At 50.8% G+C, this 22,176-nt stretch overlaps 2 protein-coding genes across 10 annotated transcripts in view; one reads left to right on the top strand and one right to left on the bottom strand.

Annotated features, from left to right (window-relative positions):
• The window catches only part of LOC140411039 (uncharacterized), a 325,334-nt gene extending 316,092 nt beyond the window's left edge, over nucleotides 1-9,242 (bottom strand). For 3 of the 4 annotated variants that reach the window (XM_072500021.1, XM_072500022.1, XM_072500023.1), the window contains exon 1: nucleotides 8,996-9,235. The gene's annotated coding sequence lies outside the window, so the exon portion shown is untranslated. Of the gene's footprint in view, nucleotides 1-8,995 lie in introns of all 4 variants that reach the window. The other variant, XM_072500024.1, reaches the window with a different exon arrangement.
• Nucleotides 8,461-22,176, top strand: part of slc22a16 (solute carrier family 22 member 16) — a 175,050-nt gene continuing 161,334 nt past the window's right edge. For 3 of the 6 annotated variants that reach the window (XM_072500018.1, XM_072500020.1, XM_072500019.1), the window contains exon 1: nucleotides 8,469-8,633. In XM_072500018.1, the coding sequence (XP_072356119.1) occupies nucleotides 8,493-8,633 (141 nt within the window). In that variant the 5' untranslated portion in view covers nucleotides 8,469-8,492. Of the gene's footprint in view, nucleotides 8,634-9,804; nucleotides 9,869-15,291; nucleotides 16,597-22,176 lie in introns of those variants that run through there. The other 3 variants (XR_011940791.1, XR_011940792.1, XR_011940790.1) reach the window with 3 other exon arrangements.

Raw genomic sequence — 22,176 nt, 5'->3', positions numbered from 1 at the left:
GGCAATTTTGGACACTAAGGGCAATTTATCATGGACAATCCACCTAACCTGCACATCTTTGGACTGTGGGAGGAAACCGGAGCACCCGGAGGAAACCCACGCACACACGGGGAGGATGTGCAGACTCCGCACAGACAGTGACCCAAGCCGGAATCGAACCTGGGACCCTGGAGCTGTGAAGCAATCGTGCTACCACCATGCTACCGTGCTGATGATGAAGCGGAGGAGGAGGGGAGGAGGAGATGATGATGAGGAGGAGGAGATGATGATGATGAGGAGGAGGTAATGAGGAGGAGGTGATGAGGAGGGGAGGGTTTGAGGTGATGGGGTGGGGTGGAGGTGATGGGGAGGGGGGAGGGGATGGGAAAGGGGGGGGAGGGGATGGGGAGGGGGAAGGGGATAAGGGGGAGGGGGTGAGGGGGAGGGGATGAGGTGAGGGGTAGGGGGAGCGGAGGGGGGCGGGGGCGAGGGGATAGGGAGGGGGGGAGTGGATAGGGAGGGGGGAGGGGATGGGAAGGGGGAGGGGATGGGAAGGGGGAGTGGATGGGTGAGGGGATGGGGAAGGGGTGAGGGGATGGGGAAGGGAGGGTTTGTGGGGATGTTGAAGGGAGGGTTTGAGGTGATGGGGAGGGGGTGAGGGGAGGGGGTGAGGGGAGGGGGTGAGGTGATGAGGAGGGGAGGGTTTGAGGTGTTGGGGAGGGGGTGGGGGAGGAGATGATTATAGAATTTACAGTGCAGAAGGAGGCTATTCGGCCCATTGAGTCTGCACCGGCTCTTGGAAAGTGCACCCTACCCAAGGTCAACACCTCCACCCTATCCCCATAACCGAGTAACCCCACCCAACACTAAAGGCAATTTTGGACACTAAGGGCAATTTATCATGGCCAATCCACCTAACCTGCACATCTTTGGACTGTGGGAGGAAACCGGAGCACCCAGAGGAAACCCACGCACACATGGGGAGGATGTGCAGACTCCGCACAGACAGTGACCCAAGCCGAAATCGAACCTGGGACCCTGGAGCTGTGAAGCAATTGTGCTATCCACAATGCTACCGTGCTGATGAGGAGGAGGAGGAGGAGGGGAGGAGGAGATGATGAGGAGGAGGAGGAGATGTTGAGGAGGAGGAGGAGGAGGAGGAGGAGGAGGTAATGAGGAGGAGGAGGTGATGAGGAGGGGAGGGTTTGAGGTGATGGGGAGGGGGAGGGGATGGGAAAGGGGGAGGGGATGGGGAGGGGGGAGGGGATAAGGGGGAGGGGGTGAGGGGGAGGGGATGAGGTGAGGGGGGAGCGGAGGAGGGAGGGGATAGGGAGGGGGCGAGGGGATAGGGAGGGGGTGAGGGGATAGGGAGGGGGGAGGGGATAGGGAGGGGGGAGGGGATGGGGAGGGGGGAGGGGATGGGGAGGGGGTGAGGGGATGGGGAGGGGGGTGAGGGGATGGGGAGGGGGGTGATGGTGAGGGGAGGGGGGTGATGATGAGGGGAGGAGAAGATATGGGGAGGAGGGGTGGTGATGAGGGCAGGGGGTGATGATGAGGGGAGGAGATGATGATGAGGGGAGGAGATGATGATGAGGGGAGGGGGTGATGCTGAGGGGAGGGTTTGAGGTGATGATGAGGGGAGATGATGATGAGGGGAGGAGGGGATGCTGAGGGGAGGGTTTTATGTAATGATGAGGGGAGGAGGGGAGGGTTAAGGTGATGAGGGGAGGCGGTGATGATGAGGGCAGGAGGGGATGTTGGGGGGAGGGTTTGAGGTGATGTTGAGGGGAAGGTTTGAGGTGATGCTGAGGGGAAGGTTTGAGGTGATGCTGAGGGGAAGGTTTGAGGTGATGAGGGTTTGAGAGGATGTTGAGGGGAGGGTTTGAGGTGATGTTGAGGGGAGGGTGTGAGGGGAGGGTGTGAGGGGAGGGTGTGAGGGGCGGGAGTGAGGGGCGGGTGTGAGGGGCGGGTGTGAGGGGCGGGTGTGAGGGGCGGGTGTGAGGGGCGGGTGTGAGGGGCGGGTGTGAGGGGCGGGTGTGAGGGGCGGGTGTGAGGGGCGGGTGTGAGGGGCGGGTGTGAGGGGCGGGTGTGAGGGGCGGGTGTGAGGGGCGGGTGTGAGGGGCGGGTGTGAGGGGCGGGTGTGAGGGGCGGGTGTGAGGGGAGGGTGTGAGGGGAGGGTGTGAGGGGAGGGTGTGAGGGGAGGGTGTGAGGGGAGGGTGTGAGGGGAGGGTGTGAGGGGAGGGTGTGAGGGGAGGGTGTGAGGGGAGGGTGTGAGGGGAGGGTGTGAGGGGAGGGTGTGAGGGGAGGGTGTGAGGGGAGGGTGTGAGAGGAGGGTGTGAGAGGAGGGTGTGAGGGGAGGGTGTGAGGGGAGGGTGTGAGGGGAGGGTGTGAGGGGAGGGTGTGAGGGGAGGGTGTGAGGGGAGGGTGTGAGGGGAGGGTGTGAGGGGAGGGTGTGAGGGGAGGGTGTGAGGGGAGGGTGTGAGGGGAGGGTGTGAGGGGAGGGTGTGAGGGGAGGGTGTGAGGGGAGGGTGTGAGGGGAGGGTGTGAGGGGAGGGTGTGAGGGGAGGGTGTAAGGGGAGAGGGAGAGGGGAGAGGGGAGAGGGTGAGGGGAGAGGGTGAGGGGAGAGGGTGAGGGGAGAGGGTGAGGGGAGAGGGTGAGGGGAGAGGGTGAGGGGAGAGGGTGAGGGGAGAGGGTGAGGGGAGAGGGGAGAGGGGAGAGGGTGAGGGGAGAGGGTGAGGGGAGAGGGTGAGGGGAGAGGGTGAGGGGAGAGGGTGAGGGGAGAGGGTGAGGGGAGAGGGTGAGGGGAGAGGGTGAGGGGAGAGGGTGAGGGGAGAGGGTGAGGGGAGCGGGTGAGGGGAGAGGGTGAGGGGAGAGGGTGAGGGTGAGGGGAGAGGGTGAGGGGGGAGGGGGAGGGGAGAGGGTGAGGGGAGAGGGTGAGGGGAGAGGGTGAGGGGAGAGGGTGAGGGGAGAGGGTGAGGGTGATGGGAGAGGGTGAGGGGAGAGGGAGAGGGGAGAGGGAGAGGGGAGAGGGAGAGGGGAGAGGGAGAGGGGAGAGGGAGAGGGGAGAGGGAGAGGGGAGAGGGAGAGGGGAGAGGGTGAGGGGAGAGGGTGATGAGAGAGGGTGAGGGGAGGGTTTGAGGTGATGAGGAGGGGAGGGTTTGAGATGATGGGGAGGGGGGTGGGGGAGGAGGAGATGATGATGATGAGGAGGAGGGGAGGAGGAGATGATGAGGAGGAGGAGGGGTGGAGGTGATGAGGAGGAGGGGAGGGTGTGAGGGGAGGGTGTGAGGGGAGGGGGTGAGGGGAGGGGGTGTGGGGAGGGAGTGAGGGGAGGGGGTGAGGGGAGGGGGTGAGGGGAGGGGGTGAGGGGAGGGGGTGAGGGGAGGGGGTGAGGGGAGAGGGTGAGGGGAGAGGGTGAGGGGAGGGGGTGAGGGGAGAGGGTGAGGGGAGAGGGTGAGGGGAGAGGGTGAGGGGAGAGGGTGAGGGGAGAGGGTGAGGGGAGAGGGTGAGGGTGAGGGGAGAGGGTGAGGGGAGAGGGTGAGGGGAGAGGGTGAGGGGAGAGGGTGAGGGGAGAGGGTGAGGGGAGAGGGTGAGGGGAGGGTTTGAGGTGATGAGGAGGGGAGGGTTTGAGGTGATGGGGAGGGGGTGGGGGAGGAGGAGATAATGATGAGAGGGTGAGGGGAGAGGGTGAGGGGAGAGGGTGAGGGGAGAGGGTGAGGGGATGAGGAGGGGAGGGTTTGAGGTGATGGGGAGGGGTTGGGTGAGGAGGAGATGATGAGGAGGAGGAGGAGGGGAGGAGGAGATGATGGGGAGGGGTGGAGGTGATGAGGAGGGGGGAGAGGTGATGGGGAGGGGGGAGAGGGGAGGGGAGGGGGAGGGGAGCGGGAGGGGAGGGGAGGGGGGTAGGGGAGGGAGGGGATGGGAGGGGGGAGGAGCGGAGGGGGGAGGGGAGGAGCAGAGGGGGGAGGGGAGGGGGAGGGGGAGGGGAGCGGGAGGGGAGGGGAGGGGGGTAGGGGAGGGAGGGGATGGGAGGGGGAGGAGCGGAGGGGGGAGGGGAGGAGCAGAGGGGGGAGGGGAGGGGGGAGGGGGAGGGGAGGGGGGAGGGGGAGGGGAGGGGGGAGGGGGAGGGGACAGGGGAGGGGAGGGGGGAGGGGGAGGGGACAGGGGAGGGGGAGGGGGAGGGGGAGGGGGAGGGGAGGGGGAGGGGGAGGGGAGGGGAGGGGGGAGGGGTAGGGGGAGGGGTAGGGGGAGGGGAGGGGTAGGGGGGGAGGAGCGGAGGGGGGAGGGGGGAGGGGACGGGAGGGGGAGGGGACAGGGGAGGGGGAGGGGTAGGGGGTAGGGGAGGCGTAGGGGGAGGGGAGGGGGGTAGAGGGGGAGGGGATGGGAGGGGGAGGGGATGGGAGGGGGAGGAGCGGAGGGGGGGAAGGGAGGGGGAGGGGGAGGGGGAGGAGGGGACAGGGGGGAGGAGGGGACAGGGGGGGGTGGGAGGGGGAGGGGAGGGGGAGGAGGGGGGAGGGGAGGGGGAGGAGGGGGAGAGGAGAGGGGGGAGGGGAGAGGGGGGAGGGGAGAGGGGAGAGGGGGGAGGGGAGAGGGGGGAGGGGAGGGGAGGGGGAGGGGAGGGGAGAGGGGGAGGGGAGGGGGAGGGGGAGGGGAGGGGGGAGGGGAGGTGGGACGGGAGGGGGGAGGGGAGGGGGAGGGGAGGGGGAGGGGGAGGGGTGGAGAGGGTGTGAGGGGGAGGGCGTGAGGGGGAGGTGGGGGCAGGGCGGGAGGGGGGAGGGCGTGATGGGGGGAGGGCGTGATGGGGGGAGGGCGTGAGTGGGGGGGGAAGGGCGTGAGTGGGGGGGGAGGGTGTGAGGGTGTGAGTGGGGGGGAGGGCATGAGGGGGAAGGGCGTGAGGGGGGAGGGTGTGAGGGGGGGAGGGCGTGAGGGGGCTAGGGCGTGAGGGGGAGGGCGTGAGGGGGAGGGCGTGAGGCGGGATGGCGTGAGGGGGGAGGGCGTGTGGGGGGAGGGCGTGAGGGGGGAGGGCGTGAGGGGGGAGGGCGTGAGGGGGGAGGGTGTGAGGGGGGAGGGCGTGAGGGGGGAGGGCGTGAGGGGGGAGGGCGTGAGGGGGGAAGGCGTGAGGGGGGAAGGCGTGAGGGGGGGAAGGCGTGAGGGGGGAAGGCGTGAGGGGGAGGGCGTGAGGGGGCGAGGGCATGAGGGGGGAGGGCGTGAGTGGGGGGGAGGGCGTGAGTGGGGGGGAGGGCGTGAGTGGGGGGGAGGGCGTGAGTGGGGGGGGGAGGGCGTGAGTGGGGGGGAGGGCGTGAGTGGGGGGGGAGGGCGTGAGTGGGGGGGAGGGCGTGAGTGGGGGGGGGAGGGCGTGAGTGGGGGGGGAGGGCATGAGTGGGGGGGGAGGGCATGAGTGGGGGGGGGAGGGCGTGAGTGGGGGGTGGAGGGCGTGAGTGGGGGGGGAGGGCGTGAGTGGGGGGGGAGGGCGTGAGTGGGGGGGGAGGGCGTGAGTGGGGGGGGGAGGGCGTGAGTGGGGGGGGAGGGCGTGAGTGGGGGGAGGGCATGAGTGGGGGGGGAGGGCGTGAGTGGGGGGGAGGGCGTGAGTGGGGGGGGAGGGCGTGAGGGTGTGAGTGGAGTGGAGGGCGTGAGGGGGGGGAGGGCGTGAGGGGGGAGGGCGTGAGGGGGGAGGGCGTGAGGGGGGGAGGGCGTGAGGGGGGGAGGGCGTGAGGGGGGGAGGGCGTGAGGGGGGGAGGGCGTGAGGGGGGGGAGGGCGTGAGGGGGGGAGGGCGTGAGGTGGGGGAGGGCGTGAGGGGGCGGGCGTGAGGGGGGCGGGCGTGAGGGGGGTGGGCGTGAGGGGGGGGTGTGGGGGGGAGGGCGTGAGGGGGAGGGCGTGAGGGGGGAGGGCACAAGGGCGTGAGGGGGAGGGCGTGAGGGGGGAGGCCGTGGGGGGGCATGAGGGGGGTAGGGCGTGAGGGGGAGGGCATGAGGGGGGAGGGCGTGAGGGGGGAGGGTGAGGGCGTGAGGGGGCGGGCGTTGGGGGGGGGGCGTGAAGGTGTGAGGGGGAGGGCGTGAGGAATGCGTGAAGGGGAGGCGTGAGGGGGGAGGGCGTGAGAGGGGGAGGGTGTGAGGGGGGGAGGGCGTGACGGGGGAGGGCGTGAGGGGGGGCGTGAGAGGAGCTGATGAGGAGGAGGAGGTGAGGAGGAGGAGATGATGATGAGGAGGTGATGATGACAATGATGAGGAGGTGATGACGATGATGAGGAGGGGGTGACGACGATGAGGAGGGGGCGACGATGATGAGGAGGGGGGGATGTCAATGAGGAGGAGGTGATGCCGATGAGGAGGAGGTGATGACGATGATGAGGAGGTGATGGTGATGAGGAGGGGTGATGACGATGATGAAGAGGAGGTGATGAGGAGCAGGAGGTGGTGATGATGATGATGAGGCGGTTGTGATGATGATGACGATGATGAGGAGGGGGTGATGACGAGGAGGTGATGATGATGGTGATGATGAGGAGGGGGTGATGATGATGGTGATGATGAGGAGGGGGTGATGATGAGGAGGAGGGGGTGATGATGATGATGAGGAGGAGGTGATGATGATGATGAGGAGGGGGTGATGACGAGGAGGAGGAGGTGATGATGATGGTGATGATGAGGAGGGGGTGATGATGATGATGAGGAGGGGGTGATGACGAGGAGGAGGTGATGATGATGGTGATGATGAGGAGGGGGTGATGATGATGCTGAAGGAGGGGGTGATGATGATGACGAGGGAGTGATGACGAGGAGGAGATGATGATGGTGATGATGAGGAGGGGGTGATGATGATGCTGAAGGAGGGGGTGATGATGATGAGGAGGAGGGGGTGATGATGATGATGATGAGGTGATGATGAGGAGGGGGTGATGATGATGATGAGGAGGGGGTGATGATGATCATGAGGAGGGGATGATGATGATGATGAGGGGGTGATGACGATGAGGGGGTGATGACGATGAGGAGGAGGAGGTGATGATGATGATGATGAGGAGGAGGAGATGGGTGATGACGATGATGAGGAGGGGGTGATGACGAGGAGGAGGAGGTAATGATGATGGTGATGATGAGGAGGGGGTGATGATGATGGTGACGATGAGGAGGGGGTGATGACGATGAGGAGGGGATGATAACGATGAGGAGGTGATGATGATGAGGAGGAGGTGATGATGATGGTGATGATGAGGAGCGGGTGATGACGATGAGGAGGAGGTGATGATGATGAGGAGGAGGAGATGAGGGGGTGATGACGATGATGAGGAGGAGGTGATGATGATCATGAGGAGGGGATGATGAGGAGGAGGTGATGAGGAGGAGATGATGAGGAGGAGGAGGGGTGATGACGATGAGGGGGTGATGACGATGAGGAGGAGGTGATGAGGAGGGGGTGATGACGATGATGAGGGGGTTGATGACGAGGAGGTGATGATGAGGAGGGGGTGATATCGAGGAGGAGGGGGTGATATCGAGGAGGAGGGGGTGATGATGATGAGGAGGAGGGGGTGATGAGGAGGAGATGGTGATGAGGAGGAGATGATGAGGAGGAGGAGGGGGAGATGATGATGAGGAGGGGGAGATGATGATGAGGAGGAGGGGGTGATGACGATGAGGAGGAGGTGATGATGAGGGGGTGATGACGAGGAGTAGGTGATGATGATGAGGGGGTGGTGACGAGGAGGTGATGATGAGGAGGGGGTGATATCGAGGAGGAGGGGGCGATGATGATGAGGAGGAGTGGGTGATGAGGAGGGGGTGATGAGGAGATGATGATGATAAGGAGGGGGTGATGACGATGAGGAGGGGGTGATGACGGTGATGCGGAGGGGTGATGAGGAGATGATGATGATGAGGAGGGGGTGATGAGGAGATGATGAGGAGGGGGTGATGACGATGAGGAGGTGATGATGAGGGGGTGATATCGAGGAGGAGGGGGCGATGACGATGAGGAGGAGGGGGTGATGAGGAGATGATGATGATGATGAGGTGATGAGGAGGAGCTGATGATGAAGAGGGGGTGATATCGAGGAGGGGGTGATGACGGTGATGAGGAGAGGTGATGAGGAGATGATGATGATGAGGAGGGTGTGATGAGGAGATGATGAGGAGGGGGTGATGACGAGGGGGTGATATCGAGGAGGAGGGGGCGATGACGATGAGGAGGGTGTGATGAGGAGATGATGATGATGATGAGGAGGGGGTGATGATGATGAGGTGATGAGGAGGAGCTGATGATGAGGAGGGGGTGATATCGAGGAGGAGGGGGTGATGACGGTGATGAGGAGGGGTGATGAGGAGATGATGATGATGAGGAGGGCGTGATGAGGAGGGGGTGATGACGATGAGGAGGTGATGATGAGGGGGTGATATCGAGGAGGGGGCGATGACGATGAGGAGGGGGTGATGACGATGAGGTGATGAGGAGGAGGAGCTGATGATGAGGAGGGGGTGATGACGAGGAGGTGATGATGAGGAGGGGGCGCTGACGATGCTGAAGGAGTGGCTCCTTCCCCGCGCCCTGACGCCGTTGCGCAGCCGGGACTCAGACGCGGAGCGAGCGGGACGCGCGGGTGCAGCAATGGCGGGCAAGACGGAGAATCACAAAACTTCTGATTTTTATCGGAACGAGGTAAGAACAAACAGAACCGTTATCATTTAATGTTTATTTAAAACAAAAAAGGGACACGGTCCCCGCCCAGACACGCATCCTTTCCCTCTTTCTGATCTCCACGTTACCCTTTTTTTCTCTCTGGCTCCTGTTTAAATCCTCCCTCTGGATTCCTGGCGGCGGGAATACAGTCAGGGAACCATCAGCGGGGAAGATGCCCGATTCCCCACCGGCTGCATCCCGGGCAGGAATGAGAGCCGGAGATTCACCGCGGGGCGGGGGGGGGGGGGTAGAAAACCAACGATTGACCCCAAAAACCTCGACCAAAAATAAAAATGAGTGAGTTTAAATTAAATGATTGGAAACAGATGAACGTTACTCACGGTTTTTTTTTTAAATGCTGATGGGGAGCCGGGCGGTTGGTGAGGAGCTGGGCACGTGCCCCGGGGGCGGCTGGGGGGCTTCTCGTGACTGGAGCTGCAGCCGGGTCTCAAAGGGTCCCTCCCCCCGGTCTCGGGGACACGGCTGGTGCGGGAGGCTCGAGCCCGCGCCACGCGCTGCGGATAATGGCCGCAGGTCACTCGCACACAGGGGAAGGGGAGAGAAAGCTGCTCTTGTTCTCATCTAATGCCTTATTGACGCCTGTGAGGATGGGAAGCCTCCTAGTGGCTTGCATTGCAATGTCTTATCCCCCTCCCCGCCCCCGAAATCATTTTTTTTTTTAACATTATGTTTTATTTATAAAAGAACCCTCTTTGCAAACCAGGAGCCTCCCAAGTTTCAGATTCTCCCTCCCCATCCCCTTTATTTTGGGAGGCTTGAGTGTTAGAACCAACCCATGAACCAACCGTCTCAAGTTGGCCGTTTCCTCCCCCTGTTAATCATCATCTGAATAAAATTACTGTGAAAAGCCCCTTTTCGCCACATGTGTGGTCTGGCTTGTCAATTTTTGAGCCAGTTTTAAAATATACACATATTCAGTCTACCTCAACGAAAGCTCGCCCCTTATCCCTGGGCCAGCACACATTTCCGCCTGCTACCCAGGTGATGGTGCCAACCTCCACGTCTCTTCAAAAAAAAAAAAACATTCCATTGACTGATTTTTTTTTTTGTGTAAAAAAAAAAAATACACAGGGTTTGCAGTCCGTGAAGACTGGCGAGTATAATGTTTATTGAAATTCTCTCTCTACAGGAATGTGTTGTAAGAATTTGAGGGCATCATGCAATTGAAATAAAATCGTGAGTGTAAAGCAGTGGTAAGATGTGGGTTCATATGCTCTTTCCCCACACAAGTGAGTTTCTTACCAAGGGGTGGAGGCAAACCAGTTGAGATGCTCTCCAGTAAACCTAACTGGTTACAGAATGATGATGGTGGTGAAGGTCTTGTGGCCTTGCTTTTGTTGAGTATTACTGGGGTGCAGATGTTTTAATGGGGGTGAAAAATTGATAGAGGCAAGGAAGAGTAATATAATTGTGGACATAGTGCCACAGTAAGTTGGTGTTCCAACATGATGTGACACTAAATGCACGTACACTTTGTACGCATCTACAGATTTCTTTTCTCAACCTTCAGCTTTTGTACAAACCATGCAATCTCCCAAAATTCCCTTTGCTTCCCACTCTTTTCCAGATCTGCCTGTGCCTTGCAAATACAACAGCAAATTTGGGAACTACTCGACAGATGAGGCAGCTCTGGGAGAGGGAAACAGAATGAATGGGCTGACTTTTATGGGCCTACTTTGGACAGTGAAAGTGGTGGGTGGATCCATAAATTAGGGGACTGTGCCTGTCTGCCCACTCCTGCCATGATTTTACAGGCGGCGGGGAGGTGTTGGGTGGGATTGTCCATCCTTCGCTCAATTGAGGACCTGAAGTGGGCAATCAATGCCCAGTTAAGGGTCTCATCTTGCTGGTGCTCCGATTATAAGAAAAGGTGGGAGAGACCAGTGCCCAAAGTGTAGCCCAGCAGGTTTAACCTAGTGCGCTGCTGGTCAATGGCTCCTTCCGAGGACCTCTAAATCGATTAGAGCTCACCCAACAGCTTTGTCTCCCCGCCGCCACCTTTCTCGCCTTGTCCAACATGCTTTTCATGTTCCCTTGTTGGGGTCTATCAGCCTGGCCCCAGTTTGCCTGAATGTTTGGGGCAGCATGGGGGCACAGTGATTTGCACTGCTGCCTCACAGCGCTGAGGACCCGGATTCAATTCTAACCTCGGGTGACTGTGTGGAGTTTGCACATTCCCCCAAGTGTTTGCGTGAGTTTCCTCCGGGTGCTCCAGTTTCCTCGCACAGTCCAAAGATGTGCAGGTTAGGTGCATTGACCATGCTAAATTGCTCCTTGGTGTCCAACCGTTAGGTGGGTTGTGGGGATGGGGCGGGGGAATTGGGCCTAGGTGGGGTGTTCTTTCAGAGGGGCGATGCAGGCTCGGTGGGCCGAATGGCCTCGTTCTGCACTGTAGGTGTTCTATGATCCACACCATTGCTGAATGGCATCTCCTTGGTCTAACTGCAGTACCGGCAATGGCCACCATTCCTGCTTGATGCTGATGGTGTGCAGAGCTGCTGACCTCCAATTGGCACACAGCTCCATGAAGTGAGACATCCTCCTGCAGATGGATGGAGGTTCCAACTCAATCTAATTAAAAACTGTTGCCCAAAAAATTACAGAGGGACGAGGCCGCTCAGTGGAGCTAGGCTCACTCCTGAAATTTATGCTAGGGTGCGGGGAACTGCCTACGCCGTAAAATCCAGCCCACTGTTTCAGCTTTTGACCTTTTGTCAGAACTGGGAAGAGTTAGAAATGTGATAGGTTTTAAGAATACTGCTTGCAAGTACAGGTTTTAAGAATACTGCTCGCAAGTACAGGTTTTAAGAATACTGCTCGCAAGTACAGGTTTTAAGAATACTGCTCGCAAGTACAGGTTTTAAGAATACTGCTCGCAAGTACAGGTTTTAAGAATACTGCTCGCAAGTACAGGTTTTAAGAATACTGCTCGCAAGTACAGGTTTTAAGAATACTGCTCGCAAGTACAGGTTTCAAGAATACTGCTCGCAAGTACAGGTTTTAAGAATACTGCTCGCAAGTACAGGTTTTAAGAATACTGCTCGCAAGTACAGGTTTCAAGAATACTGCTTGCAAGTACAGGTTTTAAGAATACTGCTCGCAAGTACAGGTTTTAAGAATACTGCTTGCAAGTACAGGTTTTAAGAATACTGCTTGCAAGTACAGGTTTTAAGAATACTGCTTGCAAGTACAGGTTTTAAGAATACTGCTCGCAAGTACAGGTTTTAAGAATACTGCTTGCAAGTACAGGTTTTAAGAATGCTGCTTGCAAGTACAGGTTTTAAGGATACTGCTTGCAAGTACAGGTTTTAAGGATACTGCTTGCAAGTACAGGTTTTAAGTTTACTGCTTGCAAGTACAGGTTTTAAGAATACTGCTTGCAAGTACAGGTTTTAAGAATACTGCGTGCAAGTACAGGTTTTAAGAATACTGCGTGCAAGTACAGGTTTTAAGAATACTGCGTGCAAGTACAGGTTTTAAGAATACTGCGTGCAAGTACAGGTTTTAAGAATACTGCTTGCAAGTACAGGTTTTAAGAATACTGCTCGCCAGTACAGGTTTTAAGAATACTGCTTGCAAGTACAGGTTTTAAGGATACTGCTTGCAAGTACAGGTTTTAAGGATACTGCTTGCAAGTACAGGTTTTAAGAATACTGCGTGCAAGTACAGGTTTTAAGAATACTGCGTGCAAGTACAGGTTTTAAGAATACTGCGTGCAAGTACAGGTTTTAAGAATACTGCGTGCAAGTACAGGTTTTAAGAATACTGCTTGCAAGTACAGGTTTTAAGAATACTGCTTGCAAGTACAGGTTTTAAGAATACTGCTTGCAAGTACAGGTTTAAATCTCTAACTTTTCCCAAGTACTTGTAAACAATTTTCCTAAAACCTAATACATCTCTAACTCTTCCCAATACTGAAGAAAGGTCATTAACCAGAAAAATCTCTTCACAACTGCTGCCTGACCTGTTGAGTATTCCCAGCATTTGGTGTCTTTATTTCAGATTTTCAGCATCCCCAGTACTTTGCATTTGTCCTTGTGCCTTACATTCCCAGATTGACATTGTCAGGAATCAATACTGCTACTTTCAAGTAAAGGAAAATGGGACAATATCGAGTCTCCATGGTACGAGTAGAAATGCTGCATCAGCTAGTATGTGATTCATAGTGTTGATAAAACTCTTTTTGTTTGTGCTCTGGAGACCAAAACAGTCCCAATTCCCAAGAAAGTTGTAAGCAAGACTGAATTCTGATAATAGCAGCTGGATAAGGCAGGTGCAGAAGTGTAGGAAAATGGAATGCACAGTGTATGCTGGGAATTGGAGAATTGTTTCATTGACAAGAGGCAGGGGGGTGGGCAGGAGAATGCACAGTAGGGAGGGGGGGGGAAAGGTGGAAGCCAAGTGCAGTGACAAGTGGAATGAAGTGTAAGGTGTGGTCAAGACTAGGGGCAGGTGAAGAAGATTCAACATGTGTTCAACAGTGGGAAACAGACTAATTGGTTTGGCAAGTGACATCAGAGGGCAGACTTGCAAATTGTCTGATGGTTTGGGCCAAAAGGGAAGTAATGTTGGTGAATATGTGGAAAAAAAGAGGGTGTAAGGAGACAGGGATTCTGGTGGAAAGTGAATTTTGGATTTAGATTGTGCATGGTTGATTAATTTAGTTTTCAGCCTGATATACACCCACCTGGATTGGAAAACAATTCATGGCAAATCTGGATGTGGAAGGGATATGGAAAGTTGTATTGCTGCTGAAGTACAGAGTGGGTGATAGAAATATTGGAGGAAGTGGGCATGCACAGTTAAATGGGCAGTGGCGAGAAGTGAGTAGGTATGGTTGAAAAACCAACTGCTCCTGTGGGTATAAGAAAACTGACTAGATGGCCTAATCCTACTCCTATTGTTCTTAATGTACTACAAATAACTTTTTGGAGGAACAAAGAGGTTGCTTTGACGGGAAAGGGAGGTTAGTGATCGATATTTGTGATCCAAGAGGACAGAGACACAGATGAGTGCAGTGGACAAATAGAATAGGAACCAGGGAGCTGTGGGGGGAAGAAAGTGGGGTGGTACCCTTAGCATGGCAGAGTGAGGGTGAACTGGATCCTGAGGGTACGCAATAGAAATAAGAAAGGGGCCATATGCCATGGAAGTGTGTGATTGGTGAGGTGAGGGAATGGAACAATATGAGCCTCCCGTGTTGATGGATAGGACAAAGAAAAGTGTTGATGTGAAGAGGGAAGGTAGAATTCCACTGGTGGAATATAATCCAGGAGCAGGAATGATGAGTGTCCTACAACAAAGCAGAGGGTGCAGCTCTGGCAGAATACAGGTACATAGATGCTGGTTTGGGGAGGATGGATGGGAATGGCCATTTCATACCTGAGGTGTGGGAATAAGTGCTTTTGAAAATATTTGAGAATAAAATGTGCACTGAAGGAACAGGATATGGGAATGGTTGCCAGGCCATGGTGGGTGGCAAATGGCATCATGCAAAATACGGATTTGGAACTGGAGGGAAGTTTGATGGGATGACAATTCTAGGCCTACACTCGTGTTGAAAAATTGAAAGAAGCCGGTAAGGAGGGTGATGGATGGGAAGGAATTGTATTGGGGATGAAGGCAGGCTCCTGAGATGAGACTGGGAAGCCATTATTGTCAATAGAACTCTGACTCAGCAATGTGGACGGGTGTTGTTTTTCCATGAGATGGGGGATGGAAAATACCCGATGAAGAGAAGGTTGATATACTGGGATGAAGAAGCACTTGACATGTTTGTAGAAGAATGCATGTCAATAAACTAAATTATTCACATTTTTAAAAAGGTGGTTGATTTTGTGGTCACAAAGGCTGGAGTGACTACAGGAAAGAATATGCAGTATTTTAATTCAGTGAAGGTATTCAGTGTTTCCTAACACAGTCGTTTAACATTTCCATTGCCTACACCAGCTATCTTTGTGGTTTTTAGTTCGGTGCTAATTATTATGGGCAGTTTTGAACTAGGATTAGGTTAAGGCTGCCCAAATTTATCACATTAGTCTGGGTTGGGATTAGTTTCTAAAACATAAAATTGAATGAACATTGTTGTAAATTGCACCGCCCGCCACCCGTCCTAGGCAGTTACATTTTATGCTAAAGCTGCACGGTGTTCTTGGTACAGGTCCGTTGTGTGCCATTGATTTGTGTGTGTGTCATATTCTGTATTGGATGTGCTGTTAGAATGTATTTTGCACATGCATTGAGTCATTTTGGTACATTATATAATTCAATTCATGAAAGCTTTGTTTAAAAGTTAGTATCTTTACTCCATTGCTATGTGGCTAAAGTCCAGCTCAGGGAAGATGTTATGCATTGCATTGGAGTAAATGACAGTTGCAATTTTGAATAATGGTTGTTTTCATGTTATGCTTAGTTTGCAAAGATGGGGGGGGGGGTATTGTTGTTACAGGCACAATTATTGTGAAAAGATTAGTTTGTCAGGATTTACTGATGTTGAATTAGTTTTAATGATTGTTTGGTCTGACTGGCACTATTTTCAGAGATAAATACATTTCTAATAACCCAATGTGAGTAAATGCTGTGTGACAAGTGTTTTTTTTCTGTGTGTGTATATTAGGTGGAATAACAGCAGGGTACAGCCGGAGGCAGCTGTAACAACAACAGATGACTCTCAAATTTGACCCTGATGGTTTGTTTAGAGCACTTGAAAGGTCTGGAGAAATTTTGCTGGAGTACCAGCTGGTAAGCCAGAGCTTTTCCAGGGCCTCTGTGTGCTCTAACAACGCAGGTTCAATAAGTAATGCTTAACTGTGATTGAATTTCTGCGCACGAGACAGACATCAAGGTGACGGTGCTGTTTGGGAGAGAGCTCCACAAGTAAGAGCAGGAACATGTGAAGCTTTGCTGCTGGTATTCCATGTCAACTGTTTGGAATGATACAGGATGTTGAAGTGCAACTGCATCAGCTCTTGTGTTCCTGGCATAAACATGGAGGCCTAGCTAAAGCAGAAACGAGTCCTGCGGTACTGCTGCAGTCATGATCTTGAAGAGGACTGTCAGAATGTGTCTCAGATGTTACAGACGATGGAGTATGTCAACTTAATCTGAACCAATGATCTAAATTACTTTGGACGTTAGAGTCCACAAGTAAAAGATGGGTTCTCTGTAGCCTGCCAAACAAAGTTATACAATTCCACGTCTTACGTCACTCACGTTTCCAGGTGTGATGACTGATGGTGAGGTTTCTTAAGAATTCCCATTTTTCTGCTGGCGTTTGATGATGAATATCAATCAGTTGCCAATGCAACTCTGCTTAAAAGTTGAGTTACTAGTCAAGTCATTTCTTCAGAAGAAAGCATTTGAACATCTGCATTGTAACATTCCTGCAACCCTAGATAACCAGTGCGACGTTCTTTGCCGTTTCTGACTTTATATCGTTTAGGTATCCACAGAATAAATAAGATGATGGTAGCAGCACCAGGAATATCATCATGCTCTGTAATCCTTATCCTTGCCAGCTGGGAAAGTAGTCAGGAGGTGCTTGGGAAAGAAGAACAACTGATTACTTAGTGACACCTCAGCGGATGGATGTCAGTGATTCACCTTGATTATCTTTGTGTGCATTACCCGAGCGCACGTCACTGAGCATTGCAATATATTATTACTGCTGGTAATACAACGTTGGACAATATTTACCCCAGTAACACTCAAAATGCCAGCAGAAAGAAGCATGGAATTCCAAGCTTTTAATTTTTCAACCAATCAGTGGATGAATTTACATATCCATTTTTTAAGTTTTTGATTCATTTGCTGCCACACTGACAAAGCTTGTGATGAATATCAAAATTACTCGTAATATCAATAATGTGAAATGCAAACTACTAAAATAAACACCACTCTTAACAAAAACTAAACAATTTCATTTCTGTCTCTTTCTGATTCACTTCTTGTGATTTTGTTTTTACCTTTGATTCATTTCTAATACTTAAGAACACTTTCTGCCTGTAAGGTTCATTTGTAGGTGAGGCATAAGATTGAATAACATAACAACTAACTGAACTGATTGCAGAGGGTGCAATTTTTGGCCAGTAAACTACTGGAAGTCTAAAAACCGATGTGGTTGTAGAGATGTAACTAGCTTAATTTTTGAAAGATTCTGATCGCAAAATAACAAACAATGAGGAATCATTTAACCTGGAGTCCACCATAAACATCCATCTAGAGCAGAGCAAGATACAAAACCTGATACAAAGTTAAAAGTACTTCAAACTGCTCAAGAGAAACTTCAAGGATTGCATGACTGCTAAGAGGGGGAGGAAAAAGGGGATGGATCCAAAGGAGGTCTTCTATTTATAGTCAAGATAGGAAGCTTTAAGGGAAGAAAAATCAAACCAACAAGCAAAAGAATGGTGGGTATGCACCAAAGGAAATCCAGAGCCCTCTTTCAGATAATCCAACAGTGAGCTCAATTATTAACTGTCAATGACCCTGGACACTGCAATTATAAAGTCCCGCTAACCCTATTTCACCCGTTGACACCAAAGGACATGTGGTGTCCCATACTATAAAAGGAAATTGGGCCCAATTAAAATAGTCTTTGTTTGAATTCTCACAATGCTATTGGATCTGTGAGCAAACCCTTGTAGGAGAAGTAACTACACAATTATAACACTTGCAAAGCTACATTAACTTTTAAAGCAACAAAAAACAAGAATTGTAGAAATACATTTCTCTCTGTACACGAGAAGCCCTGATTTGATCCTCAAAATAAATCACTTATGGTGCTCAAAGATGATGTCCAGCACATTCATTATTTCAGAAGTGGAATCTCACAAATATAAGCCAAAACAATATGTTATCTTGGAATGTTGGAAGAAATGTCTACATGCACTATATAGCTAGACCTGATCATCAGTATTTTAATTCCTTTATTTATATGAGAAAAAATGGACGGAAATAGTTTATCCCCAAACAAAAGTCTAAACAAAATGCCTGTAGTCAGAAAACATTGGATTGCATCAACACTTTGAAAGAACTAAAGAAGTTTAAGCATACCAATTTTAGACAGGCGAAGTATAATTCTTTAATGCTAAGAACTTTTTTCATAAAGTTTAATATGCGACATTAGCTGCGCCTTTGGTGCTTCCTTCCTCGTAGAATTTCATTCTACTGCCTGTATCTGACACAACCAACTACCTGAAGCTCTGCTGTACCACGACGATGATGATGTTTGTGACCACGAGAGAAGATGGATGGCTCCCTGCACACAGGGAAAAGCAACTGCATATGTCACACTAAAAGTGTACCAAACTATGTTGAGTTCTAGCGGGTTTGCGGGAAGATAATTTATTGCATTTAATCAAGCAGGTACATATATTTAAAGAAGAACTCCATACCTCTGACACGTACTTTTTCACAAATATTACATGCTAAATATGAATCTGATATGAATTGTACAACTAGAATTTTGATCTTGTCTGATGCATTATACATTTAAACAAAAAAATAAATTGTCAAGTATGATTACATTATTTTGTACACTTGATTTATAGGAGCAGAATTCTACTGTGAATACAAATGACATGTATTGTACACATCACATTGACACACACATGTTTTGAAATCGGGGCGTGAGGACAAAAGCATCATGTGCACCAAAACACTTCACAAAATGAAGGCTCAGGAGTTGGAATAGCTACTGAGCAGCAGTTTTTGTTTTCATGATTAAAACTCTGGAATGGTAACTTTAGTTACCAGGATAAAAGAAAAAAGTTGTATGCAGAAGAAATTTAAAATTGTTTATCTGAAAAAGTAAATATTGTTTGTTTGAAAAGTAAATGTATTATGTTGTGTTGCAAAATAAAATAGTAATTTTGCTGTTAGTTTCCTGATTTAATTTGTAGATGTACAACAGTGAATCAGGGCAATCTAAGATCTCCATCATCTTACAATCCCACAAGAGTGACTGCAAAGAAGAAAGATGGTGACATCCATATATATTATAGAGGAAAGTAGCCTGATGCTGACAGTCAACAGACTTTGTTTAGTCTACTCTCATCCCAATCAAAACTTACAATCTTGCACTGATGTAGCTTCATAGTTCCCATACTCTTGTTGCCTTCTGGCTCTGATTTGTGCAATGATAGTTGGAGAAGCTCCTGTTTTCTGTGATTTTATGTACTTCCTGTACTTCAGGTACATCTTCATTCAGATCTGTCTTTTATGAGATCTCAGCCACTGAATCTTGGGATTTGCCTTCTTCGATGACAGCAATAACTGCTTGATCTTTGAACCAGCCACTTAGGGTCCTGTCCTGCAAAATATGGAGATGAATAACCAAACTTACTTTAATTTTGGCTTCATGTAACCCCACTGGCCCTAATGTTCGCATCTCTGCAGGGTAGGAACCTGCTACTTCAAGTTATATCTCGCGAATGTTGTATTATGCTACTCGTTAGGTTACTGCAGTTTTGATGGTGCAGTCTTTCTTGGTTGTAGACCGAACGCCAATACTTTTTTTAAAAAGGAAGGTAAGTTCTTAAAGTTAAAAGCAAAATATAGTTTCACCTTGTGCAGCCATGTTGTATTCTAATAATTGAAAAGAGCTGACTTCCTCCCTTACTACTTCAGTTAATAGAAATTAGAGAGTAAGTGGGGATATCCATGAACCATGTGTCTTGCATGTGTTACCATGTATGAAGCTCTTCCCTGACTTAATTGTCAAGAAACAGTTACTTATTGCTTGCTTCTTGCACCGGTGAACATGATCAAAGTATCCTTCGATGCAGTATTATGTGGAACATGCCTCTACCTCTCATGTTCATCCTTTTTATGTTTCTCTCCTCTATCTTTTTATCTGTTTTCTTGAGGACCTGCTGGACCTGGCTTCAATGCTATGCCATTTTTTTCCTCTTGCAGTGTTAAAACCTTTGTGCCAGGGTGAAACCAGACTAAACTACAGGGAACTGATTGCCCTATTGGAGACTGAAGAGGCACTTTACACCTGCCTCGCGCTGCACACCCAACTTGAGAATGGGTGGGATTACTTGCCAATTGGCAGCTATTTTAATTGCTTTGTTTTCTGAGGAATTGCACTCCTTAATGTTGGAAATCCTTTTCCTCCTGCTGGCCTACAAAGGTGATAATTGTTTGTATGATCTTTGCAGGAAAAAAACTTTTTTTTACTGTTGAAATCGGGGTTCCCAGCACACCTGAGACGCTGGGTCCCAGAAATACAAACATGCAACTTTCAGATTATATGGGGGGATTCCTTGCAGATATTTACATACTCTTACAGACACATGTCAGAAGATCGGTGCCAGCTTTCTGGTGAAGAACTGGATTATTACTGCAAGAAAAAGCTGATTCGTGCACAACAACTGAAAATCTTTGCCGCCGTGTCAACAACTACAGAAAAAAAAGAAGCTGTTCATTGTACTTGTCCAGTTATGCTCCAATCGAAATCCTAAGCACAGACACTTGCAGCGTTTAGAGACCAAAGTTCAAACACCTATAAATTAGGTGCATTCTTTATAGATAAGAACATGGAAATGGTGAGATTAGATTTCAAACGAGCATTTCCATGCAATTAGTTTAATAGAGTCATGCAGATAAAATGCATATATAATTGAAGATTAATGCTTGACTACATATTTTCCAGTGGAACATGCATTATTCAGGTTTGATACATTGTGTACATTTGGTAAATGATAGGAAAGAGCAAACTGCATGTAGCAACAGTGAATCAGTTTTGCCTGGTTTGAAATATTCAATATCCAGCTTTAACCTATTATTCTTCCCTTCAGAATTGTGATATAGGTTTTTGGGGATGTTCCTCTTTTTTCCTGGCTATGGTGCAGGCGGAGGGACCATACTGGTAAGAACTTCTGTGTTCCAGTTGTACTAAGAATGTTGCCTTTTACCTTTAACGCCTGCTGAATTTTGAGTAAGACCTGAAAGCAGGTGTTTAGGTGTGTTTTGGGAACTGGCACTAATAGTGCAATGGATTGACAATGTTGCAAATTACAAATCAAATCGATTGAACGTACGCAGACAAGGGAATGTTGGAACAGTGATCCAAAAGATAACAAGATAACAAGTTTTGATCATCTTCCCCTTCACCAGAACTTCATTGCGCAAGGACAGTAGCTCACTGCAGGTCTAACATATGTTGTATCCAGTGAATGTGTACCTACCGCATCCAGCCCACCAGATACACATGTTTTTGTACTGCTTGTCCCTGCAGGTATTGCTGTTGCCAGTAGCTGTTGGTGTTCAATCTGCTTTCTTTTCAGCAGTGCAACACGGGAATACCATTGAGACATAGCCACGCCAACCTTTGTTCTGTAGGTCATGGGGCCCATTCACCTGTGCAATGGTCACTTCATAATACTGTACCTTTATTCTATTGAAGGAACAACACTAAATCTTGGTATTGGTACTTAAGCAATTTTTGGATTAGACACATCATTTCTGTAAAGGATTGGCATGGGAGGGGTTAATCTGGCTGTAGTGGGAGAGGTTAAAGAGACTTGTGACTGGAATTTAGGCTTCAAATCTTCAATGAAAACTTCTCCAATACCATCACCGAGATGTTATTTGCAGATGAACTGGAAAAATTTGGAGGATCGATATATATGTGTATTTATATGTATAATATAAATGCATTGTGAGGAACATTTCTATAAAGAGAAAAAATAATTCTTATGTCCCAAAATTGGACCAACCTTGTTTTTGTGGTAGTCACAACAGTCCCCAGATAATTGGTGAATATAAAATATTAAATGAGTTGTAGAATGCCTTCTAGAATAATCTGTAAGTATTCCAGTGAGTGATATCATGATCAAGTGCCTGTCTCTTAGGATGAAATGTGAATCTGGTCTAGTATTGCACCAGAAATATTTGTGATGCTAATTTCTTCATGAGCAAGATGTTATGGAAAAGTATGAAAATATTGGATGCTATTGTTCTCTCTCAATACTGGGCATCAATGGGCTTAATTCATTTCTGCACTCTTGAATTTATTAGCATCATACTTTGACCTTGTACTTTGAAATCTATCACCACTTGGAGAGGCACGGTTTGATCAAGGATAATCAGCATTGCTTTGTTGGAGGGAGACCATGCCTAACAAATTTGACTGAAGTTTTTGAGCATGTGGCCAGGTGTGTAGTTGAGGATAGTGCAGTTGATGTAGTTTACATGGATTTCACCAAAGCTTTTTGACAAGTTCCCACATGGGAGACTTGTATAAAGAAGGCAAATGCACATGTGGTACAGGGTAACATGGATTCAAAATTGGCTTAGCTGTAGGAGACAGAGGATGATGACAGATGGCTGCCTTAGTGACTGGATGACAGGAAGCCAGTGGCATACCACAGGGATCTGTGCTGGATCCCCTAAACAAATGGACTCCTAAGCAATAGACAGCATGGTTATATGAAGGGGAGGTCGTGCCTCACTAACTTAATCGAGTTTTTTGAGGCGGTGACAAAGATGATTG

The sequence above is a fragment of the Scyliorhinus torazame genome, chromosome 4 (genome assembly GCF_047496885.1).
Source record: "Scyliorhinus torazame isolate Kashiwa2021f chromosome 4, sScyTor2.1, whole genome shotgun sequence".
NCBI lineage: Eukaryota > Metazoa > Chordata > Chondrichthyes > Carcharhiniformes > Scyliorhinidae > Scyliorhinus > Scyliorhinus torazame.
Note: the sequence above shows the minus strand (reverse complement) of the source record. Positions and strands in the feature narration are given on the sequence as shown.